Source organism: Carcharodon carcharias, chromosome 14 (assembly GCF_017639515.1).
Source record: "Carcharodon carcharias isolate sCarCar2 chromosome 14, sCarCar2.pri, whole genome shotgun sequence".
Lineage (NCBI taxonomy): Eukaryota > Metazoa > Chordata > Chondrichthyes > Lamniformes > Lamnidae > Carcharodon > Carcharodon carcharias.
Window position 1 is genome coordinate 76,533,303 of NC_054480.1, and position 18,382 is coordinate 76,551,684.

Here is an 18,382-nt window from a genome sequence, read left to right on the forward strand (position 1 = left end):
GAGCAAAGCAAAATCATAAAATCCCAAACACCTCTGAATACAAAAGATATAGAGGGCAAATCATTTTACAATCCAGCAGTTTGATTATTCACCATCCTGTCTTATGGTTATTAAATAAATTGTTAAGGCATTAGAGGAAATTAAATGGGAAGAAGGCAATTTGAAGTTTCTTTCTGAAGTTTTCAATTTAGCATGGGTCCTGCACCTTACCCTAGGTCCTAGCTTCACATCCCCTATTGCCATTAAAATAATTTTGCTGCACATCACATTTTTGTAGCACAACAATTCCTACAATAAAAACTGCAGAATAACTGACGATTGTTCAGTTGACCTATATAATCCCTAAATCCTTTTATGGGAGATACTTGTATAATTAGGTATTACAATTGTTTGGGACATGCTGGATGGGGCAGCAGATCTTTTCCTGTCCGTCATTTTGTATTTTCATAGGCTTATTTCTTGTTTTTCTGCCCCTTATTTTTTCTGTTGATAAAAAGCTTGAAGACTAATTTGGTAGATTCTTAAACCTGGCACATACAGCAGAATTGCAAGCACAGTTCACTCTGTTGCCATCTTCCTCAGTATAGCATAGATCACCAGCAATGCAGCCTTTAGAGGTAGACAGCTAAAAAAAAGAGAAAAAAATTCTAACGTTTTCTGAAAGAAATATGTACATTTATATAGCACCTACTGTGATCTCAGAATCTCCCAAAACCAACAAATTACTTTTGATGCATAGTCACTCATGCAATGTCGGAAACATAGCAGCCAATAAACACATAGCAAGGTCCTACAAACAGCAATGTGATAATGACCAAATAATTTATCTTTATCATAAAAGACCTTTTATGACAGCAGAATTCCCCCTTCCATTTTTAGTACTTTGAATCAAAAGCTGAGGGTAACCAACATTACTCTGGGATGTATTTGTATATCAGTATACTCCAATGCTTCAATTTATCCCTTGGATAGCCAAATACCCAAACATCTTCTCTACAGTGAACTAGACCACTGTGTCACAATTTCCTGAGGGTCCATATCTCCACTACAAGGACTCCTGCAAACAAGATGTGAGATGGCAGCCATTGACACTGACAATTGGGAGACAGTCATTGACAGCCAAGACCTCTAGAGGCTGACTGCGTGGAGGGGCATTGAAAGAGGCCAGCAGAAACAAGAAGCTCAGCTGGCCGAGAAGAGGACCCAGGGAAAACAGAGGCCAGTGAACTGTGCACCTTCTCAGACCAGTTTTCCTCTGCTGCAAATACAGCAGAGATTGTCCTAGCAGAGTGAGGCTCTTGAGCTACACCAGATGATGCATAACACAGTTGATCACCATGCCGTAAATCTTCAGGTTTGATTAATTAATTTAGTTAATTTAGCAATGCATCCAGGTTTTCTTTGTTTCAAATGTACATCCTCATGTGAGGTATAAGGGTGCTCGAGCAGAGCAAGAGTTAATTGGGACTGGGGAAACAGTACCGCCCAAAGTGATTTAGAAAGTCATGTGATAGTAGATTGCGTGTAGTAAAGTCTGGAAAGAGCCAGCATGGAGGCAGCACCCAAGCAGGGCAGTACCTTGCAAATATGCATAGTCATGAGTTGTTAATAAATAGTTTATGTCCAACCATAACAAGCCTCCAGACCTCTTAGTGAGACACCAAACAACCTTACAACATTATGTTTTACAGGGAAAAAATATGTGCTGTAAGTACTCACTATGTGAAGACATCTGCGTGGTACTTTCAACATGCAGCATATATCATTGATAATACCATCAAGAATCATCTGTGACCCAAACAACTGTGTTTCATTGTAATACAGGTCTCTGAAATAAAAATGACCATGATAACATAAGCTGATGATGCAATGAAACGTAATATGTTGCTTTACCAAAGAAATGTTCTCAGGTTTTCAAGGTGGTGCCTGAGGACAGGAGAATTTCAAAGGTTACTTGTTTAAAATAGGGTGTAAGGATAAATCCTGTAACAACGGGCCAGTCAGTGTAACCTCGGTGGCAGGAAAGCTTTTAGAAACGATAATCCAGGACAAAATTAAGAATTATTTTGACATATGTAGATAAGGAAAGCCAGCACAGATTTGTTAAAGACACATCATTTTTAACTAACTTTGCTGAGTTTTTTTGTTGAGGGGCAGAGAGAGCTGATGACGGTAATGCAGTTAATGTGGTGCACATGGAGTTCCAGGGCACATTTGATTAAGTTTGATAACAGGTTTGCCAGCAAAGTTGAAACCCATGGAATAAAAGAAACAGTGGCTGCATAGATATGAAGTTGGCTGAACGACAGAGAGTAGTGGTGAAAGGTTGTTTTTCAGACTGAGGGAAGATATACAGTGGGGTTCCCTCGGGGTTAATACTTGGATTACTACTCTTGACTATATTATTGGCTTAGACATGTAACTTGCAAGTAGGGTGAAATGTAAGGAAAATAGCGAAAGACTTCAAGAAGACAGGCTAGTGGAATGGGCAGATGCAGACCCAGAGGAAGATGGAGAGCCTCTACATCTTGTCGAAAATCCCAGAAATGGCCTAAATTTCCAGGTCCCACCCCAAAACCCAGCATTTCCCATCTTTGCAGGGGCAGGAATGGAGTTGGGGTGGGGTTCGCCTATGCGTGACACACGGAGGCAGCTGGATATTTAAATCACCAGCTGCCTTCACTGAAATGGGATTTTGAAAGGCCAGAAGTGTGGAATCCGGAACAGATTAAAACATGTAAGAAGAGGTCTGAATTTGGCAGATCCTTGTGGATAGCCAGAGTACCCTTTGGAGAGGTAAGGTACACCTTTGGACAGGGTCTCAGGACACATCTGACACAGGTAAGGCACCCTTTGGGATTGTTAAAAGTGAACATGATTACACATTGTTTATACACAAACTTATTGGAAATGTCAAGCTGTTAAAAGAATTGTCCAGCTATCCAGGAACTGTTAAAGAGCTGTCCAGGTGTCAAGGCACCATTAAAGAGCTGTCCAACTGTCAAGGAAGCATCAAAGCTGTCAAGGAACTATCCAAGGATACTACCTGAGTTGGCATGGAGGGTGTAAGGGCAAAAGGTGGTGGGTGAGGGGCATGGGTTGGCACTAAGTTGGCAGGGGTGTGTGGGGCATTGAGGTGGGTAAAGGGGCACTAAGTCGGCATTGGGGATATGAGGCAATGGGGATGGGTTTGCATAGGGTTGTGAGGGGCCATAGTTGGTGGAGGCATCAACTGGCATAAATGGTGGTAGGGAGTCTGTGGGGAGGGGGTGGTGAGGACTGAAGGATGTCTTTTGTTTTATTATTATTTTTAATTTATTTAAACACAGCGTTGAAGCGCAGAGGCAGGTCTTGCACCTATCCTGCCTCTGCACTCACTCTGGGATTGCTCGCCCTGGTTCCTATTTAAGCCCACCTCCATCCCTCGACCAAAAATTTGACCTCCAGGGCAGAGATTTTCAAAGGCTGGGCTCTCCAAGTCAGGATATCTCCGAACTCTGTGAGCCCAACCTGGGGGCGAAAATCTGGGCCATAATTCAATAGAGATAATTGCAAAGGAATAGATTTTGGTAGGAAGGATAAGGAGAGGCAATATAATCTAAAGGGTACAACTGTAGGGGGGTGCAGGAACAGAGTGAAGTGAGGGCATAAGTACACAAATTGTTAAAGATACTTGGGCCAGTTGAGAAAATGGTTAAACAGGCATACAGGATGCTGGGTTCTATAAATAGAGGTATAGAATACAAAAACAAGAAAGTTATGATGAATCTTTATAAAACACTGGTTCGGCCTCAAGTGGAGCATTATGACAATTCTGGGCACCATACTTTAAGAATGTGAAGGCTTTAGACAGGGTGTAGAAAAGATTCATGAGAATGGTTCCAGGGATAAGAAACTTCAGTTATGTGGATAAATTGGAGAACCTGGAGTTTTCTCCTGAAAGAGAAGGTTGATCGAGGTTATCAAAATTATGAGAAGTCTAGACAGAATAGAGGAAACTGTTCCTATTGGCAGAAGAGTCAAAATCAAAAGACACAGATTTAAGGTGACTAACAAAAGAACTAAAGATGACATGAGAAAAAAACCTTTTATACAGCAAATGGTTATGATCTGGAATGCACTGTCTGAGCGGATGCTGGAGGTATTTTCAAACATGGCTTTCAAGAGGGAATTGGACAAGCATCTGAAGAGAAAAACCTTGCTACCAGGGAGCAAAAAACTATCAGGGAGGGCCAGATGAGTGAGAACAGCTAAATTATTCTTGCAGAAACCTGGCATGAACTCAGCTTGCCAAATGACTTCCTTTTTGCTGTAACCATTCTATGAATTTAAGGTGGGCATGCCTTCCTGAAAACAAGCTGGCGATTCAAGCCAAATTCAATCAGATAGATCTAAGAAGTATATTACAGCCACAGCACCTGCAGAGCATTTCCAGCATTTCTGTTTTATCACAGCCAGAGGTATACTATGGGTTTTATGTCCATTAGCTTCCAGATACTGATTTCCTGATCTCAACCATGTTATAGGTAGGGTTGACATTTCTGGTTGGATGTATTCTGGGAGGTTCCACCTCACGACTTCTCACGTCCAGCCACCATTGGTCACCCAACATGTTCATCTTGTGGCACAGCACATTCCCACTGCAATTTGTAAGCATTGATTTTCTATTACCCAATTCAATGATCCTTCTTTCCCATCTTCGGTATTTTCATAATTAATAAACAGGAGTGTTCAAGAAAAAGCAAAAAGAAATCAAAGCAGTGTTCAAGGATGAATCTTCAATTCCTGGAGCACAATCCTAAAGCGTTTGCAACCCTAGCTATGGGAAGATTTGCCAAACATAGCTGTTCAAGTCAGAACAATTTCCACCTAACTAGCTCTAATGCTTCCCAATCAATACCCAGCACTGGAAAGGATACTGCTCTGCATTTCTTCCTAGGTAGAGATATCAATATGAGCCGAAAGGTGGCATCACCATGCTTGTCTGGGGAGTGAAAACAATTATACTGAAATAGCTCTTATAAGGGAGGAGTAAATAATTTCCCCATCTCACCAAGGTCTGCTGCAGATAGTCATAGCACCTCACTGCTGCTTCAAATAAGATCAAGCACCTAAGCAAACCAGAAGTTAAACCTGGGACCTTCCTGGTCTATATGGCTCAGTGTTACATCAAGCAGTATTGGGTTATATTACATAAAAAATAGGAACAGGGGTAGACCATTCAGTCCCTCAAGCCTGCTCTGCCATTAAATAAGATCATGCTGACCTTCTTTATGTTTCGATTTCCACATTCCCATCTAACCCCAATAACCTTTGATTCTCATGCCTAACAAGAATCTATGACCCTGCCTCCACCAACTTCTGAGGTAGAGAATTCCAAAGTCGCTCAACCCTCCGAGAGAAAAAAATTCTCCTCGTTTCTGTCCTAAAATGGCAACCTCTAATTATAAAACAATACCCCCTTGATCTGGCCTCACCCACAAGAGGAAATATCCTTTTAACGTCCACCTTGTCAAGGCCGTTCGGGGTCTTGTATTCTTCAACCACATCACCCCTCACTCTTCTAAATTCCAGTGGAAACAAACCCAGTCCATCTAGCCTTTCCTCATAAGACAACCCACTCATTCCAGGTATCAATCTAGTAAACCTCCTTCCTTAAATAAAGAGACCAAAACTGCACACAGTTTCTGAGGGGCGGTCTCACCAATTCCTTGTATAACTGAAGCATAACATCCTTACTTTTATGTTCAATCCCTCTCAAAATAAAGGATAGCATTCCACTAGCCTTCTTAATTACTTGCTGTTCCTGCACACTAACTTTTTGTGACTCATGTACTAGAACACCTAGATCCCTCTGCACCTCAGAATTCTGCAGCCGTTCTCCATTTAAGTAATACTCTGCATTTTTGTTCTTCCTGCCAAAGTGAACAACTTCACATTCGCCCACATTAAACTCCATTTGCCAGATCTTTGCCTACTCACTCAACCTATCTATATCCATCTGCAACTTCATGTCCTCTTCACAACATACTTTCCTACCTATATTTGTGTCATCTGCTAATTTAGCTACCATGTCTTAACTCCCCTCATCTAAGTCATTGATGTAAATCGTAAGAAGTTGAGGCCCCAGTACAGACCCCTGTGGGACTCCACTCATCACATCCTGCCAATCAGAAAAAGACCCATTTATGCATACTCTCTGCTTTCTGCCAGCCAGCCAATCTTCTATCCATGCCAATATGTTACCCACGTGCTTTTATTTTCCATAATAATCTTTCATATGGTACCTTATCAAATGCCTTCTGGAAATCCAAGTACAGTACGTCTACAGGTTTCCCTTTATCCATAGCACATGTTACTCCTTCAAAAAACTCTAATAAAATTGGTTAAACATGATTTTACTTTCACAAAACCATGCTGACTTTTCCTAATTGCCTTGAGCTTTTCCAAGTGCCCAGCTATAAACTCATTAATGATCGATTCTAATAACTTCCCACGATAAGGCATCAAGCTAACTGGCCTATAGTTTCCTGTTTTCTGCCTCCCTCCCTTCTTAAATAGAGGGGTTATAATTGCTACTTTCCAATCTACTAGAGCCTTTCCAGAATCTAGCGAATTTTGGAAAATTAACACCAACGCATTAACTACCTCATTAGCCACTTCTTTTAAGTCCCTAGGATGTAGTCCACCAGGACTGCAGCTCCATCAATTTGCTCAGTACCGTTTCCCTAGTGATTTCAATTTCACCAAGTTCCTTTCTCCGTTCACCTCCTGATTTGCAGCTATTACTGGAATGTTTTTTGTATCCTCTAAAGTGAACACAGAAGTAAAATGTTTGTTCATTTCTTCCGCCATTTCCTTATTGTCTACTATTAACTCCCCACTGTCACTCTCTAGAGGACCAACATTCATGTTGCTTACTCTTTTCCTTTTTAAATACCCATGGAAACTCTTCCTATCTGTTTTTATATTTCTAGCTCGCTTCCTCTCATACTCTAATTTCTTTCTCCTGATTAACCTTTCAGTCATTCTCTGCTGTTCTTTATATTCTGACCAATCATCTGTCCTGCCACTCATCTTTGCGGAGTTGTATGCTTTTTCCTTAAGTTTGATGCTTTCCTTAACATTTTCAGTTAACCACAGATGGTGGGTCTTCCCCTTAGAATTTTTCTTTATAATAAGAATGTACTTACTCTGAATACTCTGAAATATCCCCTCAAATGTCTGCCACTGCTTCTTTATTGATCTATCTTCTAGCCATTTTCCCAGTTCACTTCAGCTAGCTCACCTTTCATCCTCACATAGTTGCTCTTATTTAAGTTTAAGATTAATTTTTATTAATTTAAGTTTTAATTTAATTAATTTAAGTCTTAGACACGCTCTACTCCCTTTCAAACTGGATGTAAAATTCAATCATATTGTAATCGCTGCTACCTAGGGTGCCTTTACTTTGAAGTCATTAATTAATCCTGTCACGTTATACAATACCAAGTCTAATATAACCTGCTCTCTGGTTGGTTCCAGAACATGCTGCTCTAAGACATTATCTCAAAAACATTCTCAGAATTCCTCATCCAGATGGGTTTGGCTACTACTGCCAAATCTGATTTTTCCAGTTTATACGTAGATTAAAATCACCTTTGATTATTGCCATCCCTTCATCACAAACACACAATACTTTCTCAAGTACTTTGTCCTACACTGTGGCTACTGTTAGAGGGCCTGTAGACCACTCCCACTCATGATTTTTTTCCCCTACTATTCCTCATCTCCACCCAAACCGATTCTACATCCTGATCTCCTGAACCAAGGTCATCTCTAACTATTGCACCAATGTCCCCTTTGATTAAAAGTGCCACCCCTCCACCTTGACCTAGCTTCCTATTCTTCTTGAATGTCATGTACCCTTCAATGTTAAGGACCCAATCTTTGTCACCCTGCAGCCACATCTCCGTAATTGCTATCAGATCATATTTATTTACTTCAATGTGGACCATCAATTCATGTTTGTGATGAATGCTACATGCATTCAAATAGAGCCCTCAGTTTTGTCTTTTTGCTACCTTTGTAACATTTAGTTTTGACTGCTGATGTATTCTTAGGTTTGTAGCTCCTTCATTGTCACTGGGTCAAAGTCCTGGAATTCCCTACCTAGAAACACATGGGAGCGCCTTTGCTACATGGACTGCAGCAGTTCAAAAAGCTGGCCCATAAACCTCTGTGTGTGTACCTATACCATGTGGACTGCACTGGTTCAAGAAGGAAACTTCCCACCACCTTCTCAAGGGTGGTATGGGCAATAAATGCTGGCCTAGCCAGTGATGCTCACATTCCAGGAACAAATAAAAATAATGAAGGAACAATACTGTATTAACACTCAAGAAACCTGCCATCACAGGACAAAGTAGTCTTCTTAATTAATAGCCTAACTACCACATTAAACATCCACTTCCAATACCACTGGCAACCAATTCATCAAAACTTCTTCAACAGCACCTCCCAAATCCGTGATCTCTACCACTTAGAAGTGTATGGACAGCCTGTGCCATCAATTACAAGTGCCGCTCCAAGTCACAGACCATTCTGATTTGAACATATATTGTAGTTCCTTCATTGGCACTGCAGCATTTCAAGAAGATGACTCATCACCATCTTCTCAAAGGCAACTAGAAGTGGAAAATAAATGGGTGGGTTTGCTAGCGGAGAATATATGAATAAAACAAAAACATTGAGCAAATTTGTGTAGAGTCAAATTCAATGTATCCAATGATCAAATTCCTGTATGGATTACATGATTGAAATCATTAATCCATTTATTCTAACACATAGAGGAATTTCAATTTCACAGAATCGGATTTGAGTAATATCGATATTGGTGCCCAGCTTTTATCTTATGATGTCAATTTACAATAAATTATGGCAAGTATATTATTCAGTACAAATTCCAGTAATAACATGCATTTGCTACCTTCCATGTCATATCTATTTTGAAATATCATCTTAAGGTTCTGTCACCTTTTAGTTGCGTAAGTATTGCTCTGCACCAACTTGTAGATCATCGACAGGGTCTTAAATATTAGAGCTGCAAGACAAAAAATTATCAGTGCCAGAGATTTTTGTCTTCAAAAACCCATCATTTCTGCCTGCATCTTATACTAGCCAAAAATAGGTTCATATTCCCCACACAATCATCCTCAAATCTTGGCTGTTATCAAGAGAAGGCACTCCAGATCAGTCCTTCACACCTACTATCTCTGAGCTGGGAACAGGATACTTGACAGCTTGGGACCACATTGCATCTAAACAACTCAATGCTTCACACATAAACGATAACATATATTTATATAAGTACCTTTAGAATACAAGAACACAAGAAATTGGAGCAGAGGGCCAGATGGCCTGCTCCACCATTTAATGCAATTATGGCTAATCCTCGGCTTCAGTTCCACTTTTCCACCCGCTCCCTGTATCCCTTGATTCCGAGAGACCAAAAATCTTCTATCCCAGCCTTAAACGTATTCAACGATAGAGCATCCACAACTCTTCGGGATAGAGAATTCCAAAGATTCACAACCCTTTGATTGAAGTAATTTCTCATCTCAGACCTAAATGATCAGCCCCTTATCCTGAGACTGTTTTAGAGTCTCTGACCAGTGGAAAAAGTCTCTCAGCATTTATCTGATCAAGCCCTTCCAGAATCTTGTATGGTTCAATGAGATTGCCTGTCATTCTTCTAAACTCCGGAGAATATAGGCGCAACTTACTCAGCCTCTCATCACAGGACAACCCCTCATCCAAGGGGCTAATTTAGTCAACCTTCACTGTACCATCTCCAATGTAAGTATATCCTTTCTTAAATAATGGAAGCCAAATCACTCACACAATATTCCAGATGTGGTCTCAATAAAGCTCTATACAACTGTGGCAAAACTTCTTTATTGTTGTACTCCAATCCCTTTGCAATAAAGGCCAATACGCCATTTTAAAAAAATATTCTGCTTTTCTATTCTTACAACCAAAACAAATAACTTCACACTTCCCCACATTATACTTTACCTGCCATTTGTTGCCCACTCACGAACCTGTCTAAATCTCTTTGCAGCCTCTACGTCCTCCCCACAGCTTACCTTTCCACCTAGCTTTGTATTGTCAACAAGCTTAGATACATTATTCCCTTCATCATTAATATAGATGGTAAATAGCTGAGGCCCCAGCACTGATCCTTGCAGTGCTCCACTAGCCACAGCCTGCCAACTTGAAAATGCCCTGTTTATGCCCCCTCTCTGCTTCCTGTCCATTAACCAGCCCTCTGTCCATGGTTATAAATCATCTGCAAATCCATGAGCTGGTAATTGGATTTATTCAAGACAGAGTTGGAGAGATTTTTGGTAGACAAGGACATCAATGATTATGAGGGACGGACAGGAAAATGGAGATTAAAGTATTTCATGTATAAGGACAGCAGTCTTTATCAGTGTCTGTCTCTGTGAGAGGCTTTACTGAACTGCTCTAAGGTGTCTGCCTCCAGAAGGAGCCTCATGGAATAGCCACATGCCTACAGAAAGACAGGTGTGACAGAGATTACATTTCAAAGCCCAAACATTCCCTTTATACATCGAACAAAAGATACAAACATCCCCCTTTTCCTAGTGAATGAAAGACACCTTCACATGTACAATCCTGTGTGACTGTGAGTTACCCACATTACCCACTTTACACCTTTTGTTTCTTTTTATTTATTTACAGGATGTGGGCATTGCTGGCTAGGACAGCATTCATTGCCCATTCCCAATTGCTGTTGAGAAGGTGGTGGTGAGCTGCCTTCATGAACTGCTGCACTCCACATGGTGTAGGTACACCCACAGAGCTGTTGGGGAAGGGATTCCAAGATTTTGACCCAGTGACACCCTGGAACTCCCTCATTAACCACTGCACTAACCACATTTTGTTCTATTAGTCAGTCACTGCATGTGAATTGGAGACATAGGGTGGAATTTTCCAAGCATGATAATTGGAAAATATGGCGGGTCCCACTTCACAACTGCGTGAAGGCAGGTCATGATCTTCCGATCAGCCCGCCAACGACGGGCCATATTTCCTGCCATCGGTCAGCGGGGAGCTAATTGTAATACATTGGCAGATAATTAAAAGGCCATTCCACCAGGCTTTTGGAACCCCACTGTATCGTCCGTCCACGTTGGCGGGAAAGCACGCTGACGTGTTTCACAACAGCACGCAGGCAATATGCACTTGGAGGCCTTCGCTTTGGGGGAACTGAGGTTGAATGAGTAGCAGCGTTCACCACAGCTTGCCCGTTGTTTACAGGCCTCAGGAGCACCATGGTGGTGGGGGACACTGATGCTTGGCCCCACAGGCGACTGCTGAGGAATGGCGATTGTCTGGGGGCAAGTGCTGGCCAGCCTCGGAGGCAACTGCTGAGGGGTGGGGGTGTCCAGGGGCAAGTGCTGGCCAGCCTTTAAGCAAGGGAAGCGGCCACGGATTAGGGGCACCTGGCCATGCCTCCGCAAATGAGACAGATCAGACTCAGCCACAGTGATACGATTGGGGTCAGGCTCCTAGCTGCCCGCCCATGCGGGCAATGCAGAGGCACCAAAGGGCCACCAAGCGTTCCATACCTTACTCCCACCCCCCAGCCCCCACCCCCCAGCATAGACTTCGAGTCTGCCACCACTTTATTGGACCATGGAGCAGTTGGACTGCACATGTTGTACAATCTCCTTGCCAATGCTAGCCACATAGCAGTCACTGCTGGAGGCGCTCACAGCCACTTGCAATCTCAGCATCCCAGTTTGGACCAGTGACCCCCATGTCGCAGATTGACAGGGCAGCCATGCAGCGCACTCATCTCTGCCCTCCGAGGAGGTGACCAGCACTCTCTGGGAAGCATTAAGCGGCGGTCACACAGGGCCAGGAAAGGCGCTAAGTCCAGCCTGATAACCACATCTCTCTCTCTCTTTCGTGCTGCAGGAGGACCACGTCAGGATCATGGATCCTGGTGACCTAGTTGTATGCCTGATGGCCTACAGACACAGTGGAAATGAAGGAGAGAGCGACTGAGGCAGGAGCAGCAACCTCATGAAGAAGGAACAGCAGGGGCTACTGCACACGTTGCCCAGGAGCGTCAGCGAGCCATGGCTGGTTGGTGCCTAGCGACACCCAGGCTCTATAGACACTGCCTGCCATTCCTTGAGAACTAGTATCGCCGACAACTGCACATGTCTAGGGACCTGGTGGCTCACATCGCCAATTACTGCAGAATTTGGCACCAAAGGGATATGGAGGGCATCCACCATCAGTGGCTGTGAAAGTGACCAATTTCTATGCCAGGGCTCCACAGGTGACCTCTGTGGGATTTCACAATCGGCCACCCACAAACGCATCCATGAGATCACGGATGCCACCTTCTCCAAGGCACACAACTTTGTGCATTTCACCCAGGACCAAGATAGCAAGGATGCAAGAGCCATTGGATTTGCCCTGATCTCGGGGTCCCCAAAGGTGCAGGGTGCGATTGACTGAGCTCATGTGGTGCTGAGGTCTCCGTTGCTACACTCAGTGGACTTCATCAACCACAAAGGCTTCCACTCACTGAATGTGCAGCTGGTATGCAGCCACCAGAAACGCATCTTGCGGGTATACACTCAGTTTGCAGTAACAGTGAACAACGCCCACATCCTGAGTTGTTTGCAGATCCCTGCAGTCTTCCAGGGTCCACAGAGGCTGCAGGGTTGGCTTCTTAGGGACAAGGGCTACTTGCAGAGGCTGTAGCTGGTGACACGCATGTGGCGGCCTCAGACTGCAGCAGAGCGACGCTATAATGAGGTTCATGCAGCAGCTTGCAACTTCGCGGAGCAGACCATCGGGATGCTGAAGAAGCGGTTCCGGTGCCCAAACCAGTCTGGTGGAGCCCTACAATACAGTCCGCAGGTGGTATCACACATCATCGTCATCTGCTGCACCCCTTACAACCTGGTGCTGCAACAGGGCGAGGAGCTGGCTGAGGAAGAGATGGAAGTGCTACATGTCTCTTCTGATGAGGAGGACATCGACAGATATGAAGGTGAGGGGGTCCTCAATGCTGAAGACAACAGGATAAGACTCTCGCACTGGCTAGACAAGGCAGGCGCACTCGGGAGGCCCTCATAGCTACCAGATTTGTGGAGAATGATGATGACATGCAGAGGTGTCCTCATAGGTCTTCACATCGCAGTTGTGAACATTTGACTCCAGTCTGGCTTATTACCCTCTTTTGAGAATGCTCCTGTCATGGAGATGCAGTGGAGGACCTAATAGTTGCTTGATTGCAGGAGGATGATGACAACATGCAGTAAGGACATTCCACAGATCTTCACATAGCCTCTGAGAATGTCTGACTCCTGTCTGGCCGAGGGCAGCTCGCTTTCACAGAATCACAGTGCAGAGAGGCCATTCGGCCCATCGAGTCTGCACCGACACGTGAGAAACACCTGGCCTACCTACCTAATCCCATTTACCAGCACCTGGCCCATAACCTTGAATGTTATGACGTGCCAAGTTCTCATCCAGGTACTTTTTAAAGGATGTGAGGCAACCTGCCTCCACCACCCTGCCAGGCAGTGCATTCAAGACTGTCACCACCCTCTGGGTAAAAGTTTTTCCTCACATCCCCCTAAACCTCCTGACCGTCACCTTGAACTTATGCTCCCTTGTGACTGACCCTTCAACTTCGCTCCATGATCAGGGCCATCTCAGAGATGCAGCCATGAAACTTTAATTGCATTTGATTCTGTGTCCGCCTTCAGCACCTTAGCCCTTCAGGAGCTGGTGCACAGCATCACTGGTCACAGATGCTGGTGTGATGGGGGCCAGCCCTACCTTAAAGGTGATGAGAGCACACAGAGAACTCTATGGTGCCTGCCCACTACATTCTGGCAGCAATGACCAGCACTGCCAAGGTGCAGGCATCAGTAATGTTTCCAGGGAGTGTGAGGCTGGACCATCACTGTGGTCTGAAGGCTGCACAGAGCACAGGGAAGAGGCCCTGGACTGAGACACCTGCCTTTTATCTTGTGCAGAAAGGTTTCACATCTAAATGACAATAATACTGCTCGTCAGAACAAGGAGCCATAGGCAGGGACACATTCTTGGGAGTTTATTGACAATAGTGAACATCATGTACAAGTGATTAAGAGCCATAACAAAAACAGAATTACCTGGAAAAACTCGGCAGGTCTGGCAGCATCGGCGGAGAAGAAAAGAGTTGATGTTTCGAGTCCTCATGACCCTTCAACAGAACTGATCTTTCTTTACAAGGAGAGGGAAATATAAGCTGGTTTAAGGTGGGGGGCGGTTTTAGGATAGGAGCAGATCATCAAAAGATGTCACAGACAAAAGAACAAAAGAACACAGAGGTGTTGAAGGTGGTGATATTATCTAAACGAATGTGCTAATTAAGAATGGATGGTAGGGCACTCAAGGTATAGCTCTAGTGGGGGTGGGGGAGCATAAAAGATTTAAAAATAATGGAAATAATGGAAAAGAAAAATCTATATAAATTATTGGGGAAAAAAAAGGAAGGGGGAAGAAACAGAAAGGGGGTGGAGATGGAGGAGGGAGTTCAAGATCTAAAGTTGTTGAATTCAATATTCAGTCCGGAAGGCTGTAAAGTGCCTAGTCGGAAGATGAGGTGTTGTTCCTCCAGTTTGCGTTGGGCTTCACTGGAACAACGCAGCAGGCCAAGGACAGACATGTGGGCAAGAGAGCAGGGTGGAGTGTTAAAATGGCAAGCGACAGGGAGGTTTGGGTCATTCTTGTGGACAGACCGCAGGTTTTCTGCAAAGCGGTCGCCCAGTTTACGTTTGGTCTCTCCAATGTAGAGGAGACCGCATTGGGAGCAACGAATACAGTAGACTAAGTTGGGGGAAATGCAAGTGAAATGCTGCTTCACTTGAAAGGAGTGTTTGGGCCCTTGGACGGTGAGGAAAGAGGAAGTGAAGGGGCAGGTGTTACATCTTTTGCGTGGGCATGGGGAGGTGCCATAGGTGGGGGTTGAGGAGTAGGGGGTGATGGAGGAGTGGACCAGGGTGTCCCGGAAGGAACGATCCCTACGGAATGCCGACAGGGAGGGGGTGAAGGGAAGATGTGTTTGGTGGTGGCATCAGGCTGGAGTTGGCGGAAGATGATCCTTTGAATGCGGAGGCTGGTGGGGTGATAAGTGAGGACAAGGGGGACCCTATCATGTTTCTGGGAGGGAGGAGATGGCATGAGGGCGGATGCGCGGGAGATAGGCCAGACACGGTTGAGGGCCCTGTCAACGACCGTGGGTGGAAAACCTCGGTTAAGGAAGAAGGAGGACTTGTCAGAGGAACGGTTTTTGAAGGTAGCATTATTGGAACAGAGGCGAAGGAACTGAGAGAATGGGATGGAGTCCTTACAGGAAGCAGGAAATGAGGAGCTGTAGTCGAGGTAGCTGTGGGAGTCGGTAGGCTTGTAATGGATATTGGTGGACAGTCCATCACCAGAGATTGAGACAGAGAGGTCAAGAAAGGGAAGTGTCAGAGATGGACCATGTGAAAATGATGGAGGGGTGGAGATTGGAAGCAAAATTAATAAATTTTTCCAAGTCCCGAAGAGAGCATGAAGCAGCACCGAAGTAATCATCGATGTACCGGAGAAAGAGTTGTAGAAGGGGTCCGGAGTAGGACTGGAACAAGGAATGTTCCACATACCCCATAAAGAGACAAGCATAGCTGGGGCCCATGCAGGTACCCATAGCCACACCTTTTATTTGGAGGAAGTGAGAGGAGTTGAAGGAGTAATTGTTCAGTGTGAGAACAAGTTCAGCCAGACGGAGGAGAGTAGTGGTGGATGGGGATTGTTCGGGCCTCTGTTCGAGGAAGAAGCTAAGGGCCCTCAGACCATCCTGGTGGGGGATGGAGGTGTAGAGGGATTGGATGTCCATGGTGAAGAGGAAGCGGTTGGGGCCAGGGAACTGGAAATTGTTGATGTGACGTAAGGTGTCAGAGGAATCACAGATGTAGGTGGAAGGGACTGGACAAATTAACACCTATGCCCAGGCTGTGCAACTAACTCTCTTTAACTTTCCTAACCCTACCGCTACGTCTTGGTGCTCCCCAGACATCCACAGCGGAGGTGGAGGCAGCCTGCTGACTGTGACGCCCTGTCTAAGATGACTTTGGTGGGCCTCCTCTGGACAGCTGAGACTTGGAGGGCGCCGGCCTGCTTTTAGGGTCCTGCTGTGTGGCAGTGGCAACCTCCTCAGCCTGTGAAGCTGGATTTGCAGCGGTCACAGGAGGAGGGGAGTCAGGTGCGCCAATCACTCCCAGATCACCTGGGTGGGTGGTCCCGGAGTGTGCACCTGCTGATCCTCCTCCCAATGGGTGCCCGAGGGCCACTGGCTGACTCCATGAGTGGAAGGGGTAGCTGGGGTGAGATCGAGTTGCCCAGCATTCCTCTCGCGTTCACAATGTTGGAGGCCAACTGTGGCATCAGCCGTGGAGTTAAGCCCACGCAGTAGTGCAGGAGTTAGGTCCTGGCCCAAGGTCTCCATGGCGGCTGCCATCCTACCAGTATTGACCTCAGTGCATTGCAATGCCGACGCTATCACCTTAGCCTGCAGACGGACGGACTCCTCCATCCTTGCAATCTGAGGAGTGCAGTGGGCATCCCTTCCTGTTGTTCCCTAGCTTGCCTTTGCAGCTCCAACAACTGTGACATGACCAAGTCCAGAGGCTTGTCATCTGACTCGGACTCAGCAATTGCCTCCAGCAGTCCTCCGAGTGCCGGGGGCCCGGAAGTCCCTGTCTCCACCTGCTATGGATCAGACAGTGCGATGTGTTCACCAGATTGTGATCTCTAAAGCTAGGTCCCACCAAGGTGTATGTCTCTGCGCTGGTGGAGAGTGCGGGTGAACGCTGTAACGGGACTTCAGGGGGGTACTATAGATTCCTCTTCGGAGGTTTCTTCGGAGCTTGCTTGGAGGCTCAGGGTCGTGGACTCCATCAGCTGCGTCCCAGATGTGCCTGCGAAAGCAAGGGGAGATAATTAGTGCATGGCAGTGGCCTGTGAAAGAAGACACTTCACTCACGCATGGTTGTCTGATGGATGGCGCACTGCTGAATCCTCACTTGGTAGAGCAGCGCCGACCTCACCGTCAGCAAAGGAATGGTCCCGGTCATCGCCGGCCAGCTGGATGGCTCTGTTTTCAGATTCTGTGAGAACTCTGAATTCCAGCATCCCTCCACCTTTCCCTCCTGTTGTGAGCCAGTTTGTCCTGCGTGGATAGAAATGGGGAAAGCGTATCATGATGCCTGCTGGGCCAGATGATAAGTATGCCTGGCCTGTGCGGGTGGTAAGTGATCCCATGGATGGGATGAGGACAATGATGGTGTGTGTGAAAGAGTGAACGGTGATGTCCCTTGCACTGGCAGAGGGTGAGGGCCCTGTGTGTGTGTGTGTGTGTGTGTGTGTGTGTGTGTGTGTGTGTGTGTGTGTGTGTGTGTGTGATGGGTTTGTGAGTGTGAGAGTTGGGAGTGATGAAAAGAGTGACTTACCATGGCGGAACGAAAGAGATCATTCATCCTTTTGTGGCACTGGGTGGCTGTCCCCTGCAGGGCGTTCGCACTGACCACCGCTGCCACAGCCTCCCAAGCCTGGTTGGTAACATTGCTGCCCATCCTGTGGCCAGAGTGGGGGTAGAGCACATCCCCACGGGCCCCCACAGCATCCAGCTGTCACTCGAGGGTCCCGTCATTGAAGTGGGGGCTGCAGTCATTTTTCCTTTGCTGGCCATGTCTCCCAGGCAGCGGTGGTGAGCTGGTGGTGATGAGCGCTTTGCTGGCGGCTGCCTTTTAAAGATGGCGACCAGTGTGATGCAACAGCAGGGGGTGATGGCGAGCAGGCAAATAGGAGCCCTTCCGCCATGGAAACAGTGTGTTTCACAGGAGTGAATATATAATGAGGCGGGCTCAGGAAGATACTTTGTGAAAACCCACCATTTTCATCGGCGGGTAGGACTCCATTTTACCTGCCTGCTACCACACTTAGTGTAATTCTGGGAAAATTCAGCCCATAGAATCGTGCAGGTCTCTTAGTGATGCATGTGCACATTGACATTGGCTGTTTGTCTAGGTGATGTTCTTTGTTTGGAGAGTGTCATTCCCATGGCCCTTGTTGCCTTGGTGACTCTTGGTGTTCCATTGGGGTTGTTGGGGACACGTGGACCTCTGGTATTAATGGTGGCTCTGTACTCAGTACAGCTGATGAGATCTCTACTCCCTTACCGGCCCATCGTAGTAAAGGAACAGCTTCACTTCCAAGTTTACACGTAGGCTGACTCCTGTTGAGAGCGTTGAGAGTTTGT

At 45.7% G+C, this 18,382-nt stretch overlaps 1 protein-coding gene across 1 annotated transcript in view; it reads right to left on the reverse strand.

The window, feature by feature from the left end:
- The window catches only part of spo11 (SPO11 initiator of meiotic double stranded breaks), a 97,617-nt gene that overhangs the window by 68,193 nt on the left and 11,042 nt on the right, over window positions 1–18,382 (reverse strand). The window contains exons 4-6 of the mRNA XM_041205477.1: window positions 9,016–9,082; window positions 1,720–1,828; window positions 539–625 (exon numbers count right to left, since the gene is read on the reverse strand). Coding sequence (XP_041061411.1) covers window positions 539–625; window positions 1,720–1,828; window positions 9,016–9,082 — 263 coding nt within the window. The remainder of the gene's footprint in view (window positions 1–538; window positions 626–1,719; window positions 1,829–9,015; window positions 9,083–18,382) is intronic.